The sequence below is a fragment of the Seriola lalandi genome, unplaced genomic scaffold (assembly GCF_002814215.2).
Source record: "Seriola lalandi dorsalis isolate HSWRI2012SDOR001 ecotype SW California unplaced genomic scaffold, Sedor1 jcf7180002054857, whole genome shotgun sequence".
NCBI classification, from domain to species: Eukaryota; Metazoa; Chordata; class Actinopteri; order Carangiformes; family Carangidae; genus Seriola; species Seriola lalandi.
This window is the reverse complement of record NW_019525410.1, coordinates 633,882-658,679: the sequence shown is the minus strand read 5'-3', so window position 1 is coordinate 658,679 and position 24,798 is coordinate 633,882. Positions and strand designations below refer to the sequence as shown.

The 24,798-nt window shown below is 41.1% G+C and overlaps 3 protein-coding genes across 5 annotated transcripts; 1 reads left to right on the top strand and 2 right to left on the bottom strand.

Moving 5' to 3' along the window:
* Nucleotides 1-530: 530 nt before the first annotated feature.
* LOC111670562 (leucine-rich repeat-containing protein 52-like) lies at nt 531-11,876 on the bottom strand. The gene is made up of 2 exons (XM_023427318.2): nt 10,825-11,876; nt 531-4,029 (listed from the first exon to the last, which is right to left on the bottom strand). The coding sequence occupies exons 1-2, from the start codon at nt 11,471-11,473 to the stop codon at nt 3,701-3,703; spliced, it is 978 nt and encodes a 325-aa protein (XP_023283086.1). The 5' UTR covers nt 11,474-11,876; the 3' UTR covers nt 531-3,700.
* A 4,654-nt stretch (nt 11,877-16,530) lies between these two features.
* mgst3a (microsomal glutathione S-transferase 3a) lies at nt 16,531-18,563 on the top strand. Its single transcript, XM_023427299.2, has 6 exons — nt 16,531-16,688; nt 17,051-17,177; nt 17,330-17,403; nt 17,517-17,574; nt 17,747-17,819; nt 17,911-18,563. Exons 2-6 carry the CDS (start codon nt 17,061-17,063, stop codon nt 18,042-18,044), a joined length of 456 nt encoding a protein of 151 aa, XP_023283067.1. The 5' UTR covers nt 16,531-16,688; nt 17,051-17,060; the 3' UTR covers nt 18,045-18,563.
* A 257-nt stretch (nt 18,564-18,820) lies between these two features.
* Nucleotides 18,821-24,559, bottom strand: LOC111670546 (uncharacterized). 3 transcript variants are annotated; one of them, XM_087179587.1, is made up of 6 exons: nt 24,315-24,453; nt 24,097-24,160; nt 23,256-23,588; nt 21,537-21,827; nt 21,275-21,441; nt 18,821-20,096 (listed from the first exon to the last, which is right to left on the bottom strand). In XM_087179587.1, the coding sequence occupies exons 3-6, from the start codon at nt 23,578-23,580 to the stop codon at nt 20,052-20,054; spliced, it is 828 nt and encodes a 275-aa protein (XP_087035713.1). In that variant the 5' UTR covers nt 23,581-23,588; nt 24,097-24,160; nt 24,315-24,453; the 3' UTR covers nt 18,821-20,051. The 3 variants fall into 3 exon arrangements, with proteins under 3 accessions (XP_087035713.1, XP_023283064.1, XP_023283065.1); XM_023427296.2 differs by lacking the exon at nt 24,097-24,160 and having other exon boundaries at nt 24,315-24,559; XM_023427297.2 differs by lacking the exon at nt 24,097-24,160 and having other exon boundaries at nt 23,256-23,564; nt 24,315-24,559.
* Nucleotides 24,560-24,798: the final 239 nt, after the last annotated feature.

The window sequence follows — 24,798 nt, the reverse complement described above, 5'->3', positions numbered from 1 at the left end:
GTAGATATAGATGAGAGTTTACACAGACCTCAATAGACATGCATATGATGCATTGCATTTTGTATATACTGTAGGAACCCATGCAAATATTACACTCAAAGCCATAAGAGCAACCAGCAACCAATGGTTGAAATGTTCAGAGGCATCTCAGCATACTGTTACAGTAGGCAACTTACAGGTACATTAGATGGGTGATTGTACAGGAGATGGACGGACACTTTTGGCATCCAGTTACGTATGCTATGCCAGTAAGTATGTGTAGGTCGGTACATTGGTACATGCATAGTTATGCATACTGTTATGAATCAGGATCACTTTCTTACATGATGAGTGCAAGCAAACACACACAAGATTCATTCCTAAGTGTCTTCTATATATGTGGTGTAATGAAGAAATATAACACTTATACCAAAGACTTTCTTTGTTTTCTTACACCACATTTTACTAAGTGCAACAAAACAACACTTTGACTTATCATAGCAGGAAAAGCACAAGTGCAATTAATAACGAATAATACGATAATAATGAATTAAGTGTCCATTAAGTGTCTGAGTAAACCATGTTGTTGAGCCAGTATGTATGACACCAAGGCCCTGAAAGTACAACCTGAAATCATCGGTGCAAGTGTTGATTACACCTTTGCTTTCCAAGTTATTATAGTCAAAATGTCTGCAGTGAAAAAGGCCTATAATAGTCACAGGTTTATGCGTTATACCATTTTATTATTATTCTGTTGGTTCATTTGTTGAACCAGCAACTCAATAATATGCACATGAGTGCCAGTAAATGTGTGAAGAAAGGTTTCTCACTAGTATTGCAGATCACATCACAGAAAGAGAACAGACTGTGTTGACTCTTCACCACCTTTTCATCTTACAAGTGCCAAACAACTATTACTTCATGCTGATAATCCAGTTCCTCACAGTTGCATTTGGTAGCACCATTACAGCCTCACTTCTCCCAGCCTGGTATGCAGTCCAACAATTTAATGGATAAAAGTCAGTTAACAACAACATAATAGGTGTTTTTAACAAAAGCCATTTTGACTTGTCACAGTTGGAAAAGCACAGGTTACAAATAGCATTAGTGATGGCCAATAAGCCACGACAGTGAGCCAGCATGCACAGCACGCCTCAGAAACTGAAGCAGCTGAATGAAATTCAGACAGTTACCTTTATTATTTACACCTGTGTGTTTCTTACTGCAACATGTCAAAATGTCTTCTGCACGAGTTTCAAGATATCACTATTATTACAGCAGCTCCAACTCAGACGAGCATACATCCAAACTTTTCAATCCAACAGTTTCCGAGTAAAACTTGTATAAAGTAAAATCTGCACAACATAAAATGAGGGAAACAGCTGGCGCAAACATTATTGAGAGAATGCTCTTTCTCAGGTCCCTCAAAAGTTCAATTTTGCTTTTTAAAAAAAAAAAAAAAGAATAATTCTGAAACACTCACACTCTCTCTCTCTCACTCACACACACTCACTCTCTCACTCACACACACACTCACACACACACACACACACACACACACACACACGGTTTGGTGTAGCCACCTCTTGATTCCTCTTGTCCAACAAGAGTTTTGTTTCTTTCCTTCTCAAGTTCATAACAGTCAATGTCATGGTCAGTGGAGTGGTACACCCAGATATATATATATAGATATATATATAGATAACTATAAGCAGAAATATGCTAAGTTTGTGATCTCATATCACAAACTGTAGGTAAAACCTCAAGCAAAGCAGGTGCTGATTACACAGTTAAGTGATGTTTATAATTGTGGACTGAAATGAATTCCTTCCTGACAGCATTAGCTGTCTTATTGCTGAAAATCTGTTATCATGGGCTAAATTAATCAATTCAGGAATAAACATAAATCAAGATATTTTCATATTTCTCTCAAAATGACTGAAATTATATATTTATCTTTTATACATCCTTTGTATATTGCAGTAAATTCCATTTCCTTCTTTATTGAAATGAACTGCTCTCACAGCTTATACACACCTCATAAGGCTTTTTGGTGCATCAACAGTGCATGCAGAAACAGACAAGTCATTGCACTCAAGCCAGTTTCCCAACACAGGGACAATGAAGCCTAAATCAATTATCACACTCTCCTGTTTACTTGCCATCCAGCAGGGCCTGCTGCCAAAACAGACCTCAGCAGATGGTACATGTTGGCTCTCATCTTCACAAATACTGTAGATCCTCACTACAAATACCTTGACTGCAGTTTCTGGGCTAATAATTGAGGGGAGGGGTGAATTGTTAGTACAAAACCAAACATCACTGGAGCACAAAATGACACATTCACACCAGCAAAAGCTCAGTCACACATACAGCCATACACTCTAACCCTTTGCTCATCTACACGGACATGAATGGATTGTACAAAATGCATTTAATCCTCTCCTTTCATACTAATGAATAGGATGACCACACCACTTTCAATTTTACAAAGATGCTGTGAGGCTAAGTCACAATTCTCCAACAATGCTTGATGCCATCATGGAGGTCCAATGGTGAATGTTTTGCGTGTAAACAATGCTATATCAGTGGGATCTAGAAAGAGATTGTCAGATTAATTAGTGGCAAGTGTATCTATCCAATTTGTAATATTATAAACACAAGAGTATTATACAAACTTGTATAATATAGCATGCTTATTCAATAGCCCAACTTATGTTAGTTCATTGAGAAAACATCCCCTGGGTTACTGGACAACAAGTCCAATAATATTTCTACCTCTACTTTCAGGAAAAGACCTTTAGGTTACAAAAAGTAATTATGGTTTCTACTGGATATAATAGCTAATGGTCAAATTACGTCCGTCAACAATTAAAAATGATTTACAAAGTGACGGAAAGCATTTTTTTCCCTGTTTCCCATGGGCAACCATCACCATCTTATGTAGGTTGGTGGTCTGAGCTGGTCTTTGATGCGCACTGCTTTTCTTTAGCTGGTCTTAGCTTGACCCAAATGGTGGTCAAAGAAAAGGTTAGACATTTTCGGGAAATATTCGTATGTGCTTTCTTGCCAAGAGTTGTCTGTTAAATATAAAGCTACAGCCACAGCAGCCAGTTAGCTTAGCTTCATTTCGCATACAAGCAGAAAATTCGGGAAACAGCTGGTGGGAGGATTTTGTTACCTTTAGTAAGAGCCAGGCTAGCTGTTTCTGCCAGACGTTAAGTTAAGCTAGGTTACGGTTGTTGCTTCAGATTTAGTGCACAGACAGAGTTGTATTGATCTTCTCATTTTACTCCTGGCAAGAAAGCATATTTTCCTAAATGTCAAAATATTTCTTTGAGGCGGGAAATAAGACCACCATAAACCAAAGTCAGCGTGTGTTCAGAATATCTTATTATAAACCAGTATGTTATTTCACATGGCGAGCTAGCTGCTTCCAAGATACCCACCTTTACTGATATAGGTTGTTTTTTCGGACCATTACTCAGTGAAAACTTACACAGACCTCCATTATGGCAGCCAGAGTGTGTGTTACATTTACGGAAAAGCCCACTACAAAAGAGTAGAATGACATTCCCCTTATCTGATGAATCCTCTCGTTTCTGTTTCAGAGTTAAGCAGAATAAGTTTGACTGGAGTTTCACTAGACTTCACAGACAGTCCTGGAAGTTGACAGGAGGCACTGTGGGAATCCGTAGCGGGCGGGGTGAGAATAAATCTTTTAAACATTATGTGAGGTTTTTATGTTCCCGTTACCATGGTCATTCCTGGCCCGTGAGGGACGACCCGCCTCACTGGTTTCTTCCGCGTCGTCCACGTCGAGCTGTTCGTCTTTCTTCTTGATGTATCGCTCGTAGAGCACCATGATCACGCCCATCACCCAGGCCGACACGGTGCCAGCAGCAAAGATGACAAAGCCGATGACGACAAAGAAAAGATAGTCCCAGGAGCCCAGTGTCTGGTGACATAACGTCCGTAGCTGGATGCCCACCTCACCCAGTCGACGGCCCTGTATGTCAGCAGGTGAGCCACACACTGTCTGGCCCTCATCTGTCACACAGAAACACACCAAGACAGAATGATGAGGATTAATCATAGGACTGTAGAATATAATACATCAGCATCAGCAGCACACTGAAGTGCACTGAAAACAGAAATCTGTTTTCCTTTTCTTTTCTTTTTTTTTTTTTTTTTTAAATAAACTCCAGGCTGATGGTGTTGAAACAGACAACACACAGTAAACAGGTCAGCTGTCCTGGGGTAGCATCATGAGTCATCATGTTCTTGACTGAATGTGCAGGGTTTGCATTTCTTAATAACACCAATTTAGGACATTTTTAATATACATAATTGTTCCTTGACAACAGCAAGTAATTTTAACGCCCTTGAAAAGTTGGTTTTAAATTAAATATTTGAATGATCTACATTAATATTTATGTCTAAATGAGCAACAATTGATGTTAAATTTTGGTGAAAAAACCTCCTTGGTTATTATTTATGAAGAAAAAAAAAACCCAAACACTGAGCTGATCTGCTTCATCAGAGCTGTGTTTCCATTCAGGGGCCGCATCCTTCAGACGACATGGTCTACGTGGCCTTCATGGCCATCACAGACCGCGAAATCAAAACCAAAATAAGAAGGCCTGGCCTACATAGGATTTCCGCTTTGCATCACCAGCTGTACCTTTACCGTTTCGTCACATTGCAGTGCTCCTATTGCCTAGCAACCTTTTAAGGCCCTTGGCTTTTTAACAATTGTACTTAGCTGTTAGCTGTTCAACTGAGACCCAATACTGACATTTACAGTGTCTCTGGGCCTCTGTCAGGATTGTTCACTACCATATTATTTTCATTACCCGGCGCACAAAGAATCTTGGGATAGGTAAGGCCACGAAGGATCAATCTGTTGGGAGTCTTCGTTGCCCAGAAAAACATGCCTCCAAAGGGTGCGGGCCCTGAATTGGGACACAGTTCAGGTCTTTATTTGACACTGACAACATAACCCAACAGCTGACAACACCTTACGAGTCAAATGCTGTCGAGCTCTGATTGGTGCACAAAAGCATGTGACATCACCATGTTCCAACTGCCCACCTCAAACCAGTGAGAAAACCAGGAACAAAAACACAGATAAAGAAATCTCTTGTGTGAAAAAACTTAAGCTGGTTCAACTTTGGAAGAAAATAATGTGTTCATGTAGGACCCGTCACACAAGTAGGAAGCTGATTTAGAAAATATATATATTTGACTGCTGATCTCCTTTGCAAATATCTTTTGAATAAAATAATTAAACTTTACTTACATCACAGCCTTAACATTTTATTTATAAAGCTCCAAATCACAACGGTTATCTCAAGGCACCTTTGGAGCAGGTGTAGACTGTAATCGTATTAACATACGATTTCAAGGATCCTTTGATGTTAGGAGAGCTACAACAAAACGCACAAGTAACTCAGCAAGGCAAATATACAATTGAAATTCACCAGAGCAGCCTGTTAAATAATTCAAGCATATTACTACCTATCATTTTACATAATATTTGTAAACGGCACATGGCAGCAATCTGAGCTGAAGATATCCACAATCCATTCAGGTTCACGCTCCTAAAAGACTCAAATCCAGAAAACTGCACTAGCATATCAATGTTGTCTTCTTATCAGAAAACTTTAGGAGGCTTTAGGAGCTTTCCGTGTACTACAGTCTTGAGTTGATGCAGCATTAAATTACAAAAAATTCATGGATAAATTATTCAAACTCCCTTCTCCCCCACAGGATTAGAGAGTGTCTTGGGCCTTTGTGTCTGCCTGAAACCTCAGATAATAAGGTTCCTCATCATCAGGCACCGGGTATGACTACGACTAAGACCTTGCAGAAATCCACAAATCCTAATAAAAATGTTGAGTCCCATCTCTTTCACAGAACTACAGTAGATGGATGGAATTTCAAAGGCCTATCAGTCAATATTAAACACACCGCATGATGGATGTTGAGCTCTGCAGCGGCTGACAAGAGAAGCATTTTTCTGAAAATAATCCTGAAGCCCGAGTCTTTTGTTACCGAGAGCAAAAACTGGGTGCAACACAACAGAATGTTGCCATCTCCATACGGCCACTGTTCTTAATTGGCTTATGTTTTTTTCAAAGCTTTTGTGCTGGGGGGGAATTCCCACTGCGAGAGATCAAAAGACTTGGAAGTTTCTGCACAGGAAACAGTTTTCTGTAACCTTGTTTCTACACCGACAGCTTTAAAATACACACTCTCATTTTACTGGCATATTGAAATATATAGTGAAAATGTGGTTTGACCACACATGCAACTCTAATGAATACATGAAAAATATGTAGAATCTGCAGGGACACGTGTGCTGCTTCGACTCTCAGCACCCTGCAAGGTATTTCAGGAAAATGTGGATCATCACGCAATAATTTATTACTTGCAGTATTACGCAGTAAAGACACAAACACTCATTAAACCACTGTTGTCTTTAAATACGTGGTTCCCTAACTTTTTTTTGTCAGATGCACCCCAACAAGTCAGTTTAACTTTTCCTTTGAAATTACTTTAAAGTGGATAAGTAACAAAAAAATGTTGTGATATTTGTTGATGGTTAATCATTTATGGCGTGATAACAGGTTGAAATGATGTGCAGCTTACACCTAAACCATAAAACAACCAGGCCAACAAAATATGTAAATATTATATACTCTACACTATTATATAGTTGTACTTATCACCTCAAGCCTCTGCTTTTCAAAAGAATCTATAGCAATTACTCTTTATAGTTGCAATGCTTCTGTGTGATCAAACAAGGTTGTTGCACTTGAACTTTTTTTATTTATTGATTTTACTGATTTCATTTCATCCTTTTTTATATCTTATACTTGGACTTCGAGAGCCAACCAGAGCAAGAATAATGCAGCATTCAAGATCAAAGTATTCCAGCACACCAGGTCTGCAGACTATTGGACTTTCGATGAGATGGTCTCTTTGATTAATTCACATATAGTCGCATATGTATCAGCAATATATATTAATATAAATAATTACTACATTGTAATTGATTATTTTACATTAAAAGATTATTCTGAAAAGATTGTGCGCTGATAAGAACATAAGCAAATTCTTGCAAGTCAGTTTTTCACAAAACATGTTAAAATATGGAAATTGAATAATTATTAAAAAGTTGAAGGCTGCGCGTTGAAGCTATAGCCAAAACTAAAACTGAACCCTGACGCTGGTTCAGTTCTACCTATTTCATCTGATAATCCAATCACTTTTGCTAATCAAGTCAACTGTTTATCGTTGTTTTTCGCTATTTTCTTATTATCTCAATTTATCTTCTGCTTTTCACTGGTTCAACTGTTACCTATCGCTAATATTTCAGTATTATTTCTATTACTTTAAGCTAACTATTTTACCTGATAATCCAATATCTTTAGCTAATATTTCAACCTTTTATCTATTACTTTTAGCTAACTGTTTCACCTGTTTATCCATTAATTTTAGATAATTATTAGAGTAACTCTTCTTTTGGGCCTTTTTGACTATTTCAAATGGTTAGCCTAAATGGATAATCATGTAAACCATTTATCCATAAGCCTTCTTTTTGTCAACTTATCCCTCCTTAAATCTTTAATAATTTCAGGTGATATTTCAACCCTTTGTCCATTACTTTTTGTTATTCCAACTGCTGCTAGCTGTCACACTACTTCTTGTGCACTCTCAGTGGCAGCACGTGTTGTTAAGATGTTGAAACTGGGGGAGGTCTGATTTGACAGAGGGTGGGAGAGATTATACTGCACCTTTCAATCAAATCACTTTACATGTTCATTTCATAGGATGACTGAAATTCACATATTCCTAATATTATTCACTCGGTGCATAAATATCCGTTCTTATCCTCAGAGAAGCTCTTCTGTGGCTCACAGATCTGAAAACGAGCCTGCAGCTGAGGAACATGAGGACAGTTTGCTTCTCTAAGCTCCATCTACCACAGAGAATTCAAAGCCAACTCTGATCCTCTCAAAGGCTGCTGCTCTACATTGTTCACACAATATGCGGTTAGGCTCTAGTTATAACAAAAACACACACGTTCATCCATGTAGAGACACACATATGCACACTCTCTCTTATATGCATGCACAAACCCCCTCCACAAGACTTTACATTCCCATCTTCTACCCGTGCCCTTGCAGAGTCTGCTAATGTGTTTCTGCACGTGTCCATGTGTGTTCTTGTGCCTGACAGCTAGGAAGGAAACCCTTCTGGCTTCACCCCCACCATCCAGCCCCTTCCCCCTAAAGGGACTGGCATCAAAGAAGAGGGCTTTCCCTCTCTCCTTCCCCCATCCACACTCTGCTCTATTTCTAGACTCTCTCCTTATATAACAGCTGAGAGAGTGTTAATCTAGCCAGAAAGGCGAGACAGGAGGAGAATCTGTTGGTTCCTTCCTGAAGCTTTCTCTCTCTCGCTTGCTATTGATGCGTCTCCTAAACCAAGGAGACATGCGAGCTGCGTTGCGTGAAGCAGGTGAGACCCAGACGAGAGATAACAAGGCTTTGGAGACAGAGCTCGCAGCCGAAAAACACAGTCGTCTCCGAAATGTTATTCCTCCATTTCCCCCCCCTCAAGCACAAAAAGTGTGCCGAGTGTGTAGTTGTGGGTTTGTATGCATGTGTGTCCGCATGTGTGTGAGTTTAAGAGACAAGGTGCTCAGTTTTAGATAGAATAAGGTGTTGTCTGTGTTGTTGGCTGCAGGAACGAGATGGACAGACTGTGTGTATACATAACAGCAGTAGAAAATGTGTGTGTATGTATGTGTCCGCCTTCTCCCATGCTGGCAGCTGTCACTGGAAGAGGCTTCACTCTAAATTAAGCGAGACAAAAGGCAATGAGCAGCAGGAAAATAGGACAGCTCTAGCAGGACTCGTTTTGGACTTGAACTATAAGCTTCACAGGGACTGTGGTGAACTGTAGTGTGTGTGTGAGTGTGTGTGTGTGTGTGTGTGTGTGTGTGTGTGTGTGTGTGTGTGTGGGAGAGAGAAAGAAACAGGGGATGCCTTTTAGTAAGCGTGGCAAGTGTATTCTTGCTATGGTGTTAAAATTATGACCGGCTTCTTGCTCAGTAAGACGCACTATAAATAGCTGCCCTTTTGCATAGTGACACATCCACACCAAAGCATGAGCATAATAACTCAATGTAAGACAGATAATGGAATATCAGACACATCTATCAGCTTGACTGCAATAAAACAAAGAGATGATCGATATCTGATGGTGCAACTGTGATCCATTCATCACACCTGCAGCACAGCATCCCAGTCGCTAAATAGAAAAGAAATTGATTTGTCATTTCTCGATAAAAGGCTCTTGTTTTCCTCACAAACTGCAGAAAGCAGGGGCTGAGTTACTGAACACAGTTGCTAGAAGAGAAATCAAATGGCTCCCTGCCTCCGATCTTCTTTCACCCTCTTTGTTATTTGATAGTCCGAATGCTGTCACGCTCCACTGCCATCACCTGCGCCTCATCCCACTGAAAGCTGAGAAAGGGGTGAACTTTGTGGACCTCACTAAACTGCATATAGCTGAGCTGTGGTTACATATCTGTATATTAGACAAACAACAACATAAGTAGTATATGATACACTGTATTTTACAACTGAGAATAACACAGTTGTGGGTGTTGATGGTATGAGATTATCTGTTGTGTGAGCTCAGAGGTGCAGACGAGATGGGGAGTTTTCATGTGACATGTTGACGTGACATTTGCCTCCACACAGGGCTGGCATGGAGTCACTCCTTCCTTTAGAGGGCTCCAAAGAATATCTTTGGAGCTGTTTTCTTAGGAATCACATTAGTTCAATTTTTTCTTTTTTTACAGTAGGTTATTTTCTAACTTTTTGTTTTTCTCTAAATGTTTAATTGCTACCATCTTTTAGTAAGGCACCCTTTATTAAGGATTAACATAGGCTTTATAAATGGTAAATATATTATTTTACAAAGCTTTACATATCAGTTGTAAACCATTAATAACCACAATTTTAGGTTGGGAAAAATCACCCTTGCCAATAAACATCAGCATGGCTGTGTTACCAACCAGGCGAATTTGCAACTGCACTGGGGCCCCACGACTCCACGGGGCCCTGAGTGTATTAACTGGTTAATGCTTTTCATTGAAAATGTGTTCAGCAATATAGAGCACTAACACACATCATCAGCTGGCATGATAAGGGCCTTCAGGTAATCTTGAGGCCCTGCCTTGAAGAGGGCCCCTGTGGCCAAATGCACTTTTGAGACTTTAGACCTTAATTATTTCAGTTTTGCTGTGTTTTCTTCTTGATGTAGATGTGCTAAGTCACATTTTAAAAATCAAAGCAGTGGCTAATTTTTGCCCCGAAGTCCAGAAGCATGTTAACCCAGCTATAAAAATTTCTCACACCCTCGAAAAACTCAAACACTGTCATTATAACTGATAAAGCATTAGCTAAGTAAATGATTTATGAACAATTTATAACACCATTAATTACAACTTAATAACTCTTAATAAGGGGTAAGAAATATCTTAATCTGCTATTCAAGTTGTCTGCTTTCTCTTTCATCACAATTTCGAATTTGTTCCCACTTAATATAAAACACTTACAGCTGCACTAAAGGAGATAAATACATTTTCATCTTGACATGAAAATGTATCCCATTGACATGGGATACAGGCCTGTTATTGGTTGCAGCCACAAAAGGCCAATAGTTTATATAACCAGGTTATCTAATAATATGGAGCACAGCAGTCCTTATGTGATACCACTTTACATGACATTAGAATAAAATCGAATAGATAATTGATAGTACCTTGGAACTTGAAACCCTCCAGGTGGACCCACAGACACAGGTCTTCGTTGTCGCACTCGCAGCTCCACGGGTTCCCGCTGAGCCCCACCGAGCGCAGGGCGGGCAGCGCGATCAGAGAGGTGATGTTGAGGACAGTCAGGTTGTTCCGGCTCACATCCAGAACCTGAAGGGCCGCGTTTTCCGCAAAGGCGTCCGGATGAATCTCCGAGAGCCCCGGGTTGTCTGTCATCCTCAGCATCACCAGACTCGTCAAGGGGCCGAACGTCCTGTCCTCGATTCGGATCAAGGTGTTGAAGGAGAGGTCCAGGTAGGCGAGCTTGCGTAGATTCCCAAACGTGGACTCTGATATCTCCGTCAGGGAGTTGTTGCTGCAGTCCAGGTACACCAGATCGGAGAGGTAGTTGAGCGCGAGCGGCGGCAGCTCCACGATGCGGTTGTTGGAGATGATGAGCTGCCGCGTGGCCAGCGGCAAGTTGACCGGGAAGGTGGTCAGATGCTGCCCAGCGCACTGGACCACCAGCTGGTCATCACACACACACCTGTCCGGGCAGCCAGAGGAGAGCACCGGGGATGTGATCACCCCCGTGGAGAGGAGGAGCAGAACTATGAGCCGCAAGGGTTGCGCGCTTGGCTGCGGGGCAAGACGCATGACACCGCCGAGGGCTTCATCCACCCCGTTTGGAGAGAGTCAGACGCAGTCACATTCTTCATTGATACATTCTCCCCAAATTATGTCTCCCAGAAATGATTTCCACAGAGGTCAAACCTAACGCTTGTCCGTGGCAACCTCTTGCGCGTAATGTGTCAGTGGATCCAGCGCGCATCCACTGTCTGGAACTTGACAGCCAGATGCTTTCATGCTGTTTCAGATGTCATTGATTTATCGAGCCTCTTCCATCAGAACACAGCTATTCGCACATCATAAACGCTCACAACGTCCTCTCATGCTGCGCTGCTCGCGATGATCACGGTCAGTTGCTCCACTACATGTTTGCCATGTCTCGCTTTCCGAAACAGAAACCAAATGAGGGGGGCGCGCTGAGCTGCGCGGCGGATGGGGGTGGGGGGTGCGCTGTGGAGAGATTTGACGCTTTGGAGAGAGCTGGAGAGTGGAAGCTCTGGGCAGCGGAGGTAATGGAAGGCTAACATTAAATATTGAGGCCAGCAAAGTATAAGCCATGAGATCTATTGTAGTAAAGGTGACCTATAACGCTTCAGCTGCAGGTGTGTGTGTGTGTGTGCATGACAGTGAAAGCTGCAACCAGATTAAAAAAAGACTCTGTGTACAGTATGTAAACATCTTTTTGCATGAGTGTGTGTTGCTTACACTTTTATCAGCCATATGCCTCAGGTGTGCATGTGTGTGTGTGTGTGTGTGTGTGTGTGTGTGTGTGTGTGTGTGTGTGTGTGTGGAGGTGGAACAAGAGTGCAGTGCACCTGACACCTGGGAGGCATATTGTGTGTGATCACATCACATGAGGACTTAGGCTTTTGAAACAAGAGTGTGGCAATTATAACAATGTGTTGAGAGGGGGGATCCTTATCGGTACATCGACAACACTCAGGCCTATATGTGCGATGAGACTCTCACGATAATAACTGACATATCAGCCATAGGCAAGGAGGCCCCACCTCCCCCAATTCAAACTCTACCCAGTATATATCCAACAGATGATAGGACCAAATGAGATGGGACAGGGTGGTCTCAGGCAGCAGTTGTTTTCCTCATCTCTCCAGTCTCAGTAAGAGTCCTGAGTCTATTCTTGGTTCTCTGTGTAGGTGTTGAAGTGCTGAATCAGACTCAGCATGATGGAGGAGGAGGAGGACAGATGTGCCGCTGACAGTCCGTGAAAGAAAACTACCCCGAGCTGACAGTCAACAATCAGCTGCACAGTGACCACACTCACCCTATTTCTCTTGCACACATACATCCACAAAAATGAAGTTCAGCTCTTTTCCTGCATTCCCTGGTGTGAAGAAGAAAGAGCAGGAGGCCTTCAGGCATAGATAACCTAATGCTGTTTCACACTTGCCATCCTGTGGACTGAACTAATCCACACAGCTGTTTGAAGCCAAGGATATTCAGTGACTTTATGAGGACATCTAGTGACGAATACTTGGTAATGTTTTGCAGAGTGCAACAATCTCCTTATATACTGTCTTCACTGATACAGAGACTTTAGCTTAGGACTATCCAAGTTCACGTAAATTATTTCTGATGACACACAATTATTTTGCAACCTCTGAAAAAGCAGCAGCCCAGACATAACTCAAGCTGCGCTGCCAAATCTGCTCAAAACCACAGAGATTTGATTTCAAATTCTAGTGGACATCCAAAAGTTTGCAAAAATACCAAACATGTCAGGCTGAATTTTGGGGAAATGTGTACAAAATGGTGCAGAAGACATCAAGGATATTTCAGTTTCAAAATGCAACACGCTTGTAGCTTCTTCAGGGGAAAAACAAAGGGAAATTTGTACACTAAGGTATAGTACTACTTCTATCTATACTATGTTACTGACAACAACCACAACTTTGAATGCAGGAAGTAAAACCAGTTCTTTCTGGGTGACACATCATACACATAGTGGCATCAGGGAAAACACATCTCTTCAAGATGCAGGCCACATGTTTGTCTCCAAGAAACATAAACTCTGCCATATATTCATCTACACTCTCACATCTTCCACCTTCAGCCTGTATGATCATGCAGTCCACAAATGCTGTGTGCCTTTCTTACTTTCTGATTCACCTAACATCCGCACTGTCACTCTATGTTAGTCAAGTTGTAGTCGCAGGAACTGGCCTCCCATGTTTATTCCTATGGTTAACCTGCATTCATAAGATCTATTTTGGCCACAACAACCACTGATTTACTTTATATGTTATATGACAAACACAAGAAAAGACATCATCATAGGCCGTCCTGTTTCTATTTGAGTTATAATATAATATAATACAACCCTTTCACCACCAGCTCGTAATGTGTGAACACTTTTTCCAGAACATAATTAACTTTATTAAACCCCTTCAAACTTAGTAAAATTGTTAAAGTGAATTCTCATTTAATAATATACACCTCTAGGGGAAAGTATGATTCCCTGTAATAACTACTGAGAGGCTAAGGGAACAATACTAGCTTTAATAACCCAATGTGATGTTACTACAGAAATGTGTGAATTATCTTATCAATTATTCAGCATATACAGTGAAAACACACAAACACATTTCCTCAGTTTGAACATTGTATTGACTGAATGCAGGAATCTCACGCCAGACATAACCCCAATATGAAAAACATAAATGAAACAAAGAAGTCTGTTTAGTCTTTTTCTTTCAGTTAGTTTAAACCTCAGTGCACTTTTTAGTTTGGTTTGTTCTTTAAACAAGGTTCGTTAGCGCGCTTAATGGTGGAGCTCAAACAAACAGTTGCATGGAGTGAGAGTGAATCCTACCACATCTGGAGACAAAAACACCTGTGGTCACACTCATCTCGGTCCGCAGAGGCGACAAGCAGCCGGAACCACACAACGGGAATCTTTCTGACAGCAGTCCGTCCTCAGCGTCGAGCAAATCCTCCGCGACGGCCGCTGAAGCTCCTCCACTCTCGTCCATCCAGGTGAAGAAGGCGGTTGTCGCTCCGGCAATGGCGGCAGCTAAGCTAATCAAGCTAGCTAGCTCCACAGTAGGGGAAAAAAAAAACATACATCGTTGTCCGCTAACAGTCACAAACTCTCACACTCACAGAGGAGCGAGTTAACTAGCAAACATCCCACAGTTCAGCTGAACAAAACTACCCGGTAAACACTTAATAGTCCGCGGCGTCTCTCACTCGTGCTCAAGTTTGTTAGCCACCATGCTATCTCCCCTCAACGTCTTTCTCCCGTGAAGAGGTCGACCGGAAATCACACTCCTTTATATTAACAAATTAAACAAAATTATTATCAAACCTTCTCAGTAATGAACCAGCCTTAGAACATGTTATAAGATATATATATATTAACTGTGAATTAAATCACTTTCCAAACAGTTATGAAAAATTGAATGGTAAATTTTATTATAGAGGCACAAAAATATATTCAATAAATTCTAAAACATAAACCAAACAGAAATTGCATATTATCAATAACTGGCGATAATACCAATTTTCATTTTAAGATAAAAATATATATAATAGAATAATATAATATAATATAATATAATATAATATAATATAATATAATATAATATAATAATGTCTAAATGATAATGAGTTCAGTTCCATGTCAGCAGCTCATGCATTAGTGAACCTGGGTCTGCTGAACGACAGAAACCACAAATACCTCTGCTTGACCTGCTATGTGATCCAGGAAACTGTGGCCTGTCAGATCCTTGGTCACCTCAACGGAGGGCAGATTTTTTAGCTGCCTTCCATATTCCATATTGTAAACTCACTCACTGGCACTGCTTACTGGGAGACTTCAAAACAAACAAGGTCATTAATCTTATTAGTTGAAGCTCCTGTTATGTCAAGTCAAAATGTCCGTCATAAAAATAGGATTGTAACTGCAGTAAAAGTTGACACTGTCAGATAAATGGATGAATGGATTGGATACTTGGATTCTTAGACTACATGTGGCTCTGGAAGTAACCAGGGAGGAGGAGGATGAGGTGACCACCCATATGCCATCACATCATCCACTTTTTTGTAGCTTGCTTTATGAAATAATTACAGGTTTTTTTTTTTCCTTTGTTAGAAATTTCTGGAGGGAAACAACTGCTTCTCCTTGGCAGAGAAGCTATTCTTTATACTACCACTGCTTCCCAACTTTTCTGGCTTGAGAGATCTAAAAATTAAGTAGTGTCCACTTGCAACCCACTTGTCTATGAGATGAGAGTTTTCACCAAGTACTTAAAGTATTAAAAGTAAAAGTACTGATTAAACAGCAGAATGGCCCCTGCAATTGTAATGCTACTGAATCATATACTATATTATCCAAGTATCATTACTATATTAGCCTATTATTGATGTTGTAGCTGGTCAAGGTGGAGCTAATTTTAACTACCACACTTTAAATATGTTACTATTTATTTATGTTTAACCCTTAACAAATGTTTATTTTAGGTCTTCTGTGTACATTTGTTATCTGAAAAGTAGCAAGTGAGTAAAACTGTCAGATGAAGAAGAGGATACACACTAGAGGAGTAACGGACTCATAAATTCAATATTTCTCTTTGAAATGTAATGAAGTAGCTTAAAATGTACAGTATAGTACAGAATAAATGTAGTTACTTTCCACCACTGAATCTATCGGTATTAGTGCATCATATTTTATAGGTTTATCATATGTTTTGCATGTCAGATAAATGTAATGCAGTACTTCCCACTGAAATGTAGTGGAGTTAAAATATAAAGTAAAAACAAGTAAGGCGAATCAATCACTGTCTTAAACTAACAGTGGAGTAAAAATGGCCTATAAATGTTTATTATTCTTGTTGAGGACCCATAGACTGAATATGAGAACCTCTTTTTACCTGTCTCTTTAACTTACCTGACAACTGCGTACGTAACGTAAAAGTAAACCTCAGCTGCTCAGAGTAAATGCGAACAACTGCATTGAGAAGAAGAAGTGAAACTGGGTTTTTCCCCTGACTCTTTGCACACATTAGCAATAAACGCTGCTGATTGAATCATTGTCTACAGAGTCCGACCCTCTCTGTAGTCGTCTACAAGCCGCCACTACGCCCTCACCGTGTGTCGGTGTTACGTAAGACTCACGCACGCAGACGCAGAACCCGGTAGAAAGCTTCAGTGTAGTCTTGTTTTCTCGCCGTGTTTCCAGCGGGGTGGTTCAGCTGTCGGAGTCGTGCTCTACATCTTCAAGGTAAACGCTGCATTTTTTATTGAGTGCTGCGGATTCACCGCGTTTGCCCTCAAAACATGTTGGTGTAAATATTAATGGCGCCGCTTGAATCCTCATTTGACCTTTCGTTATGAAGGCGTCCTTGCTCTTCGCTGTTGATTTTATAGCCTCTTTACTAAGCTTGGACAGATTTATACACAGTTGTTGACCGGTACAGACAAACAATAAAAGTTATGTATTCATACGCGTGAAAAAACAGGGTTTTCTGTTAAATCTCCCTGTTCTTACACAGAAATGGACAGTAAAAATACCAATAGTTAAAAGGAAAAAAATGCGTATATACATATAAAATGTGTTTGATTGTGTTATTTTTCCTCGTTCAGGTTTGTCAGGATGGTTGTGCTTTCCAAAGAGTATGGATACGTGGTGCTGACAGGTGTTGCCAGTATGGTCATGATTGGACATCTGGCAATTAAAGTCGGCAAAGCTCGCAAGAAGTACAACGTGCCGGTGAGCGGAAGTATTCCTGTTCAGATATATATCAGAATATAATGGCAACTTTCCTGCTCGCTGACACGCGTGGGCAGTGCCTCTTTGTCACATATGAATTACCTTGATGAAAGGTGCCTCGCCTATACAAATGAACCTGCCTTGTCTTGCAGTATCCTCAGATGTACAGTGATGAGTCAGAAAATGGGAACGTTTTCAACTGTATCCAGCGTGCACACCAGAACACGTAAGTATAGATTTGCACGGTCTGACTCTGATGTTGCATCAAGCTTTCATGGTTCATAGTAACTGTGGTAAAAAGGAGGTTGAAGTTAACATGCTGTTATCACCTCTCATCAGCCTGGAGTTGTACCCCGCCTTCCTTTTCTGCCTGGCTGTTGGTGGTTTGCATTGTCCCGTGAGTTGATTTTTGCACTGTCATGCTACCACAGCAACCTTGAAACCAAGGTGTGACAAAGAAATTCTTCTGGATTGATCTGTCTACTAGTCTCAAATCTGGTCTTATCTGAGTGTGTGATCTTTGTTTGTGTTTTTGTGTGTGTGTGTGTGTGTGTGTGTGTGGGCCACAGCGTGTAGTCAGTGGACTTGGAGCTGTATGGATTATTAGCAGAGAGGTGTACGCACATGGGTACTCTACAGGAGGTAAGAAAATGTCAGGCAGTCCTAATTTCATGTAGATTTTCTGCTGTTTCAAAGTAAACTGAAACTTACTCTTCTTATTAATCCCACTCAGATCCTAAGAAGAGAATGCGGGGAGCGTTTGGGAACGTGGCCTTGCTCGGGATGATTCTGACCACAGCCAGCTTTGGCCGCCACCTGTTGGGCTGGACAGGGCCACGGTTCGGGCCTTTCCGTCACGCACACTGATGACAAAGTCTTCAGGCCGTGCTCACTCAATCATTACTACAATCAAGACCACTCTGCATAAACCATAAACCTTGAAGTGTGCGTGCTAACCTCTGATTAATGTTGCAGGTAAACCTCATGTCAGGTGACCCGACCTGTTCTCCCTGAAGGGACATAGCTCATTCAGGATAATGAATGTGGTGTAATCACAGACTGGCACTCTTTCTACATGCAAGATCTGTCAGTGTGTCTTAATATTGTCATTCATATTCATTTTCACCTAAATGAATTGGCCACGTGACTTTTCATATTGTGTATTTTTGCAATAAGCAAATGAAGGTAATGTAATAAAAAGGGAGATTTCAGAGGGAAACAAACCTTTCACTGTCTGAGAAAGTCCAGTTTTGTACATTAATAAGGTTAGTCATAATTAATGCTGCTGTCAAGTAAAAAACTTCATAATTCATGATTATTTTTCTGTATGTTGTTTCTCATACTGAAAAGTGATGATATTAAATATCACACATTGGTTATAAATAATCCTGTGCTTTTTTTTTTGGGGTGTTGAATGGGTTATTGATTTAGCTTAAGGCCTTGGTAACAGTTGAGTGTGTTTAAGGGAGTGGCTTTCTTTTTATTAGCCGAGTATTTGTTCAAAGTCCATTATAAACAGATGAAAACGAGAAGAAACCGGCCTTAAAACAGGATACAAAGACAGCATGATGGCTTAAAACCTCGCCCTCACTGTTGCTAATATAAAATAACATCTCACCCTGTAAACATATGCAACTTGGAGCTTTTTAGTGGTTTCTATTTTATTATCAAACAGGAAATCCTTATCTCAATAAATTCTTACAGTCTGCATTTAAATGGCATATTATCATACATCACTGTTGGCACTTAACAGTAAAGTAACACTAGGTTAAAAACAGCTTAAATCCAGCACATCTGCATGACACTTAACTAATACAGATACAGGGAAGAAAACCTCCCTGATACTGCGTCTTATCGTCTCCACCGCTGAATTAAAGCTATGTGCGCAAACATTTACATCCTCTATAAATATGAACACATTTAACAATAGTTTGTTTTACCTTTACAGTTGACTCATATTAAAGTGATTATTTAGTGTAGCAGGGTCTTCTCAGTGTGCATTGGTGGATTAAATATTCATCATTAAGAACAGAATAACCAAGGTCAGGTTTTATATACCAGCATCAGACTATAATGATACAAGTTCCATGACACGTATAACTACACATTAAAAGCTGCAACAATAAATATTTGCCATACATAATTTTGAGTGACTAGGTAATAAATTTGAGCAGTTGAATGACGGCAGGCTTCTACTGTAAGAGAACTGGTCTGTTTTTCCAGAGATATGGCTTTTTCTGCAAGACCTCAGCTTTAAGACAACAACCTGGCAACTTGGTTTGAAAGTGCACTTCACTAATATTTGGTCGCCTGAGGGATCATAATTTATATTCCTTAATCGATTTGTTCATGTTTGCAACTTTTCCCATGTGTCTCAAAGCTCTTCCTGTCCTCTTTCAGTCTCTATCTCTCACTCTGTTATTTCTCGCTTGGTAACCTGAGGTCAATTAATTTACATTGGAGGACTTTATGCAACCTTGATCCACATTACCTCATATGTCCCCTAGAGGGCACTGTGACCACTGGTGCCACATTAAAGTGCTGTGCAAACATAAGGAGTCCAGTCAGGTAGACAAAAGGAAACATAAGGTTCCCACCAGACTGAAGATCTCCTTAACTTTAAAGGGAATGTGGAAAAAAGCTGAGGTGATAAAAAAAACCCTCTTATTTAAAAGACTCTATAAGAATCCTTCTCACAGAGCGACAGATAAACATGTTTATCACTGACCCAAAACAGTCACAAGGGGAAACTCGTGAGCAGAGATGCAGCTGCGTCAGGCAAAGGCTTTGCTCACATCCACACTGGTCTTCTCCTTTGGTGTCTGCTCTGTCTCTGTTACCTCCGAGTGGTTGAAATGACTGAGGACGCCTCCATCAGTAGGTGTATCTGGAGAGCGGCGTGTCCTCCATCAAGTCGTCCTGGAAGAGATTGTTGTTTCAAAGAAGTACAGTTGTTAAGAATGACTTTAAAGCCCTAATTTATGAAGTTATACTCCCAAATAAGACAAGAATGTTGAGCTATAACACATATAGACTGTGGCTGTGTCCGAAATCACTCACTACTCGTATATAGTCCACCGTATAGTGAGTTCGCTATTTTGTAGTGCTGTCCGAATGTACAGTGAGAATTATTATACCCTATATAGTTGACTCATAGTATCCCAAAACGCATCATGAAAAGTAGTGTACAACTGATGGTCACTAACCAAGTAATACATATATTTATATATAGAACTCCCGGGATCGTGAGTGAGTACGTGGGTAAGTGTCACAGGCACAGGCACATATCTGACTTTTGATATGTTATTATCTAAATCTGTATGATGGCATCAATGGAGCCCTATAGTCTCAAAAAATATTTTTAAATAATATATATATACTGTGCCATACAAATTATTACAGTCATCTCTTTGTGAACAGTATGCACTAATACATCTGAGAAGGCCTGGTTGTTCTGAAATGTGGGATTTAATAGTTCCTCTTAGATTGTACTGTATATATATTTATCCGGCCCACTGACCCTCTTTAGACCAATTCAACCGGTGACAGAGGGACATGGTGGAGAAGATGTGCCCCCAAATTTCCCTCACATTCATGCTTTTTTAAACTCAACAAGCTTGCAGTTAACTTTCAAATCATCAACAGTAAAGCTGTGAACAGAATGTAGTGATTTTGGGGTACAATTGAAGGTGCAGCAGTTATGTATTACACTTGCATAAAGGTGGTGGTGGTCAAAACTGTTGTTGCAGAGATTGAGATATCCTGACATTTAGTATGGGTAAAGCCCCTAAAGTCCTACACTTCCCACAATGCAGCTGGATAGTGCATTAGATTCGTCTTGTATTGTAAACGACCGCTTGTATCAAACTCATCCAAGGCTTTATGTTAAAAATCTGAAATCTATAATTCATTTCTGACTTTTCTCTGACCTTTAAAGCCACAGTACACACTGTACAACTGTTTTCTCAGGCTGAGCAGTATTCCTCATGATAAGTAAACTGACCTTGTGTAGAAAGAAATGGTGGAGTGCCCCTTTAATCACTTAAACTCAGGGAGGGTAACAACCTAACTGTGATGTATGCACAGGAAAGTCTTACCATGGGGAGATCCTGCAGTCGATGAAACTCTGGGTGGTTTGTCCGCTGGCGGAACTTGAGGAAGAGGATGACAAAGACGATAGCAGTGGTGACAATGAACACTGACAGCAGACCAGCCAGCAGGGGGTCTAAAGGGGAGCTTGAGTGGTATCGGGGTCCCTTGAGGTCTACGTGACACAGAAATGGACAAACGTAATAAAACTAATTTTGTGTCAAACTAGGAGGCCTAAAATAATGCTCTCCCACCTGTCCATCACCTTACCTTCATCGCCAACATTAAGTTCAGATGGGACTTCCTGGTGCGTTGGCCCCGCAGGGTCTGGAGCTGAGGTTAAAGGACGACCTGTGGTGTGTGATTCAGACTGTGGCTGAGTGGTGGAGGTGTGGGCTGTGAAGCTGACATCCTGCACTGTGTGGGCTGGCTGAGATGAAAAGGTGGTGGTAGCGGTGGTGGGGTCTCTAGTCATGAGCGTTTTGCTTTCAGTGGTGGAGACGTGATGTAGAGGGGTGGTGCTCCGTGGAGTTGTTGTGGATGAAAGGCCGCCTGCAGCAGCTGAATGTGGGGATGTGAGGGTAGTGTTGTATCAATTCAAAACAGTTCAGAGAAGTCTTCAAAGGACATGGACCCCACACACAAACACACACACACACACACACACACACACACACACACACACACACAGCAGTCAGAGGTAACTGTTACTATACACCACCCTGCTCACTCCCACTGACATTAACGCTGCAGTGCTGGATGTTTTTGTTGTCAGGGCGCTAACCGGCATTCACTGATGTCTCCGCTCCACACACGCACCCCCCACCTCTTTGCCCATTAGCCAGGAGTTAGGTGGAGTCAGGCACTGCCAAGATGGTGGTGGTGGAGCAGCCCGCTCTGTGCTTCAAAACTGCTCCTCAGATACCTAACGGTAACGTCACAGATACTACGTCCATCTTTATTTACAGTCTAGGCTTGTGACGAGTAAACTGTGCACCTTTGAACTAAGTGACCAGAAAAATATTAACAGAGTTTTGACTTTCTCTTCTAGGGTAAATTTAGAGGCTGAACATTGTGGGAAAGTTTTATTGGACAGCATTGTATTGAAATGTTTTTTCTAATACTTCGTCCACTTCCTATCAACTAAATATGTGCGGAGGAGCAAAAATATTAAAAAACACATCCAAATATGGAAAATTAATCTGCAAAAAAACCCCACTTGACTGTTTGTTGAACAAAATAAGTGATCTGTTAATGTCAACATAGACTTTGGGAAGCTGGAGTGGATATTTTTCTCCATGTTCTGACATTTTGTGGAACTAATTGGCTTACAGCCTCAGTAATTATACAGTCGAATCAACACAACACAGTCAGAAAAAGCATGTTGGACGAAAGCAAAAGCAAAGCAAAAAATACTAAAATATACACATCCTGCATTTGATCCAAAAGCACATGACTAAGACCAGTGATACAGGTTCTAGCCTTTAAAGTGACAACCTCTGCATTATTCCACAGAGAGCTGAGGGAGGTGACAGAGGGGGGGCAAAGGTGTGATCTGGATGCCGTTGAGTCATATTGTTTGTTATTTCCGTGCTCCTCAAAGAGGCAACATGGCATCAGCTGAGGGGGTTATATTTAACTGATCTATAAAAGGGAATCTCTAAATCTAAAAGAGGTTACGACACACCTTCTCAGTGCAGGCATGTGGGGGTCAGAGGAGGTCTATGCTCCTGAAACGCTGCTGGCAATGGAGCTGAGTCTGAAGAAAGAGTCTGTGTTTGCAAACAGGCCGCTTTTAGTATGTGGGTAGTTTTATTTTGAGTCTAGTCTGGACAAAGTCAACAGAATGGACTGCAAAATTATAGATGCAGAGTTATAGACTTATGGATGAAAAGATGACTATAATTTCTGTGTCGATAACTGCTTCCCATAAAGGCCCAGACTTCAAAAGAGACACATAAACAGTGCAAGCAGGTTTGTCTTGGTTACCTGAAGAAGAGGCAGTACCAGTGTGAGCCATCATGACGACGGGTACATCCCTGTGTGGAGATGTTGCCGCTGCAGAGCTCGTGCTCAACAAGTGGCTTTTAAATCCTGCATTTGTCACAGTCTCTGAATGGACTGTTCCCTCACTCTTGGTAATGGTTGTGGTTTCAGGCGAGGTTTCATCCCTGCCGGCAGGATTATGTGTCCACTTTGGGACCTTGTTCCCAGGATCCTCTGTCAGGTCAGGAGATGCTGATGCATGACGCTGGAGGGCAGGCGTGGTGAGGACAGGCGGCAAAGTACTGCTCTGACCTGTAACAGAAAACATAAATCCTCCTAAAGGGATAGAAATTAATTTTATGTTTGTTTGTGTTTATCAAATTGTGTCTTTATGGTAAAATTGTCTCCATACAATTCTTCAGCGCTTAAAGAGAAATATTTAAATGTGAAATCCAAAGATTTTCAGTTTATTGTCACAGAAGATGAAATGAACCTGGAATATTTACCCGTGAGAATCTGGAATCAGAGAGGTTTGGCTTTTTTGTTTCTTAAAAAATGACTCAAAATGATTAATTGATTATCAAAATAATTGACAATTAATTTCTGTCATCAACTAATCAACAAACACATCATTCTTCTAATAGCCATGTTGGGTAATTTTAGTTGGTTTCAGTGTTGTGTTTTGGTGCTGATTGCCAAGCATTAAATGGGGTTAATTACGAAAATGAGATACACTGATAAATCTAAATTAAATCTACATGTATTAAAAGTTAAAATAGATGAATAGGAGGCTGATGGACACAAATCACAAAACAATGAGTTCCCATGAGAAAGAAATAGTCACCTTGTTGATCACATCACAATGATCTGCGCACACCCTGCTGAGGTGCTGAGTCCAATATAAGAAGCTGATGGATTTAACCAAACATCATTTAATAATGATCAAATAAAGCCAGCGGGCAGCAACTTTCTACAATATCAAGACAATCGAGAGCATTATGTGCTGAATCAATATCGAGCCCAGCTCACGTCAGCAGGATATCAAACACACACACACCTTACCATTTGTCTGCGATGAGCCGGTAAGGACCACCCACACGAAAAACACCAGATTAATTTCAAATTTCATTTCATCCGCGGCCACCCTGCAGATCAATATGAAACTGAGCAAGCGGGCTCTCCACGGCGGCTCTGCTTTTCAGCTGTGAGGTTGTTTCCGTTACGTGATTTGACAGGGCACATCATCAGCGCTAAAAATATCCTGAGGGAGTCGGGCAGAAAGAGGAGCAGGGGTGGGGCTGCATGGCGGGCTACACGCGGGCGGCGGTGCGGAGCAACAGAAGAGACACACGCGACTGTTTTTGAAAGTGTCGCGGATCCCCCCCCCTACGAACTCACGCTCCACCTTCCATGTCTGTGTTTTTCCACTCACAGCCGCTCATCCCCGCATCTTTTCCTCTAAAACGCGTCAGTGTGCGGCCGCTGTTGCTCCGCTGCTCCAATCAGCTGTCAGTGCGTCAGAGGCGCAGTTGTCTGCGTCAGGAGC

What these genes read in the sequence shown, in the direction of transcription:
- LOC111670546 (XM_023427296.2), bottom strand. Translation starts at nt 24,381, where the DNA reads ATGAAATTTGAAATTAATCTGGTGTTTTTCGTGTGGGTGGTCCTTACC. An exon ending in CGGCTCATCGCAGACAAATG is followed by an intron (nt 23,589 to 24,314) that starts GTAAGGTGTGTG and finishes CTATCCCTTTAG; the next exon opens with GAGGATTTATGTTTTCTGTT. An exon ending in ACTTAATGTTGGCGATGAAG is followed by an intron (nt 21,442 to 21,536) that starts GTAAGGTGATGG and finishes TGTGTCACGTAG; the next exon opens with ACCTCAAGGGACCCCGATAC.
- LOC111670562 (XM_023427318.2), bottom strand. Translation starts at nt 11,473, where the DNA reads ATGCGTCTTGCCCCGCAGCCAAGCGCGCAACCCTTGCGGCTCATAGTT. An exon ending in GGAGGGTTTCAAGTTCCAAG is followed by an intron (nt 4,030 to 10,824) that starts GTACTATCAATT and finishes TCTGTGTGACAG; the next exon opens with ATGAGGGCCAGACAGTGTGT.
- mgst3a (XM_023427299.2), top strand. Translation starts at nt 17,061, where the DNA reads ATGGTTGTGCTTTCCAAAGAGTATGGATACGTGGTGCTGACAGGTGTT. An exon ending in CAGCGTGCACACCAGAACAC is followed by an intron (nt 17,404 to 17,516) that starts GTAAGTATAGAT and finishes ACCTCTCATCAG; the next exon opens with CCTGGAGTTGTACCCCGCCT. An exon ending in TTGGTGGTTTGCATTGTCCC is followed by an intron (nt 17,575 to 17,746) that starts GTGAGTTGATTT and finishes TGTGGGCCACAG; the next exon opens with CGTGTAGTCAGTGGACTTGG.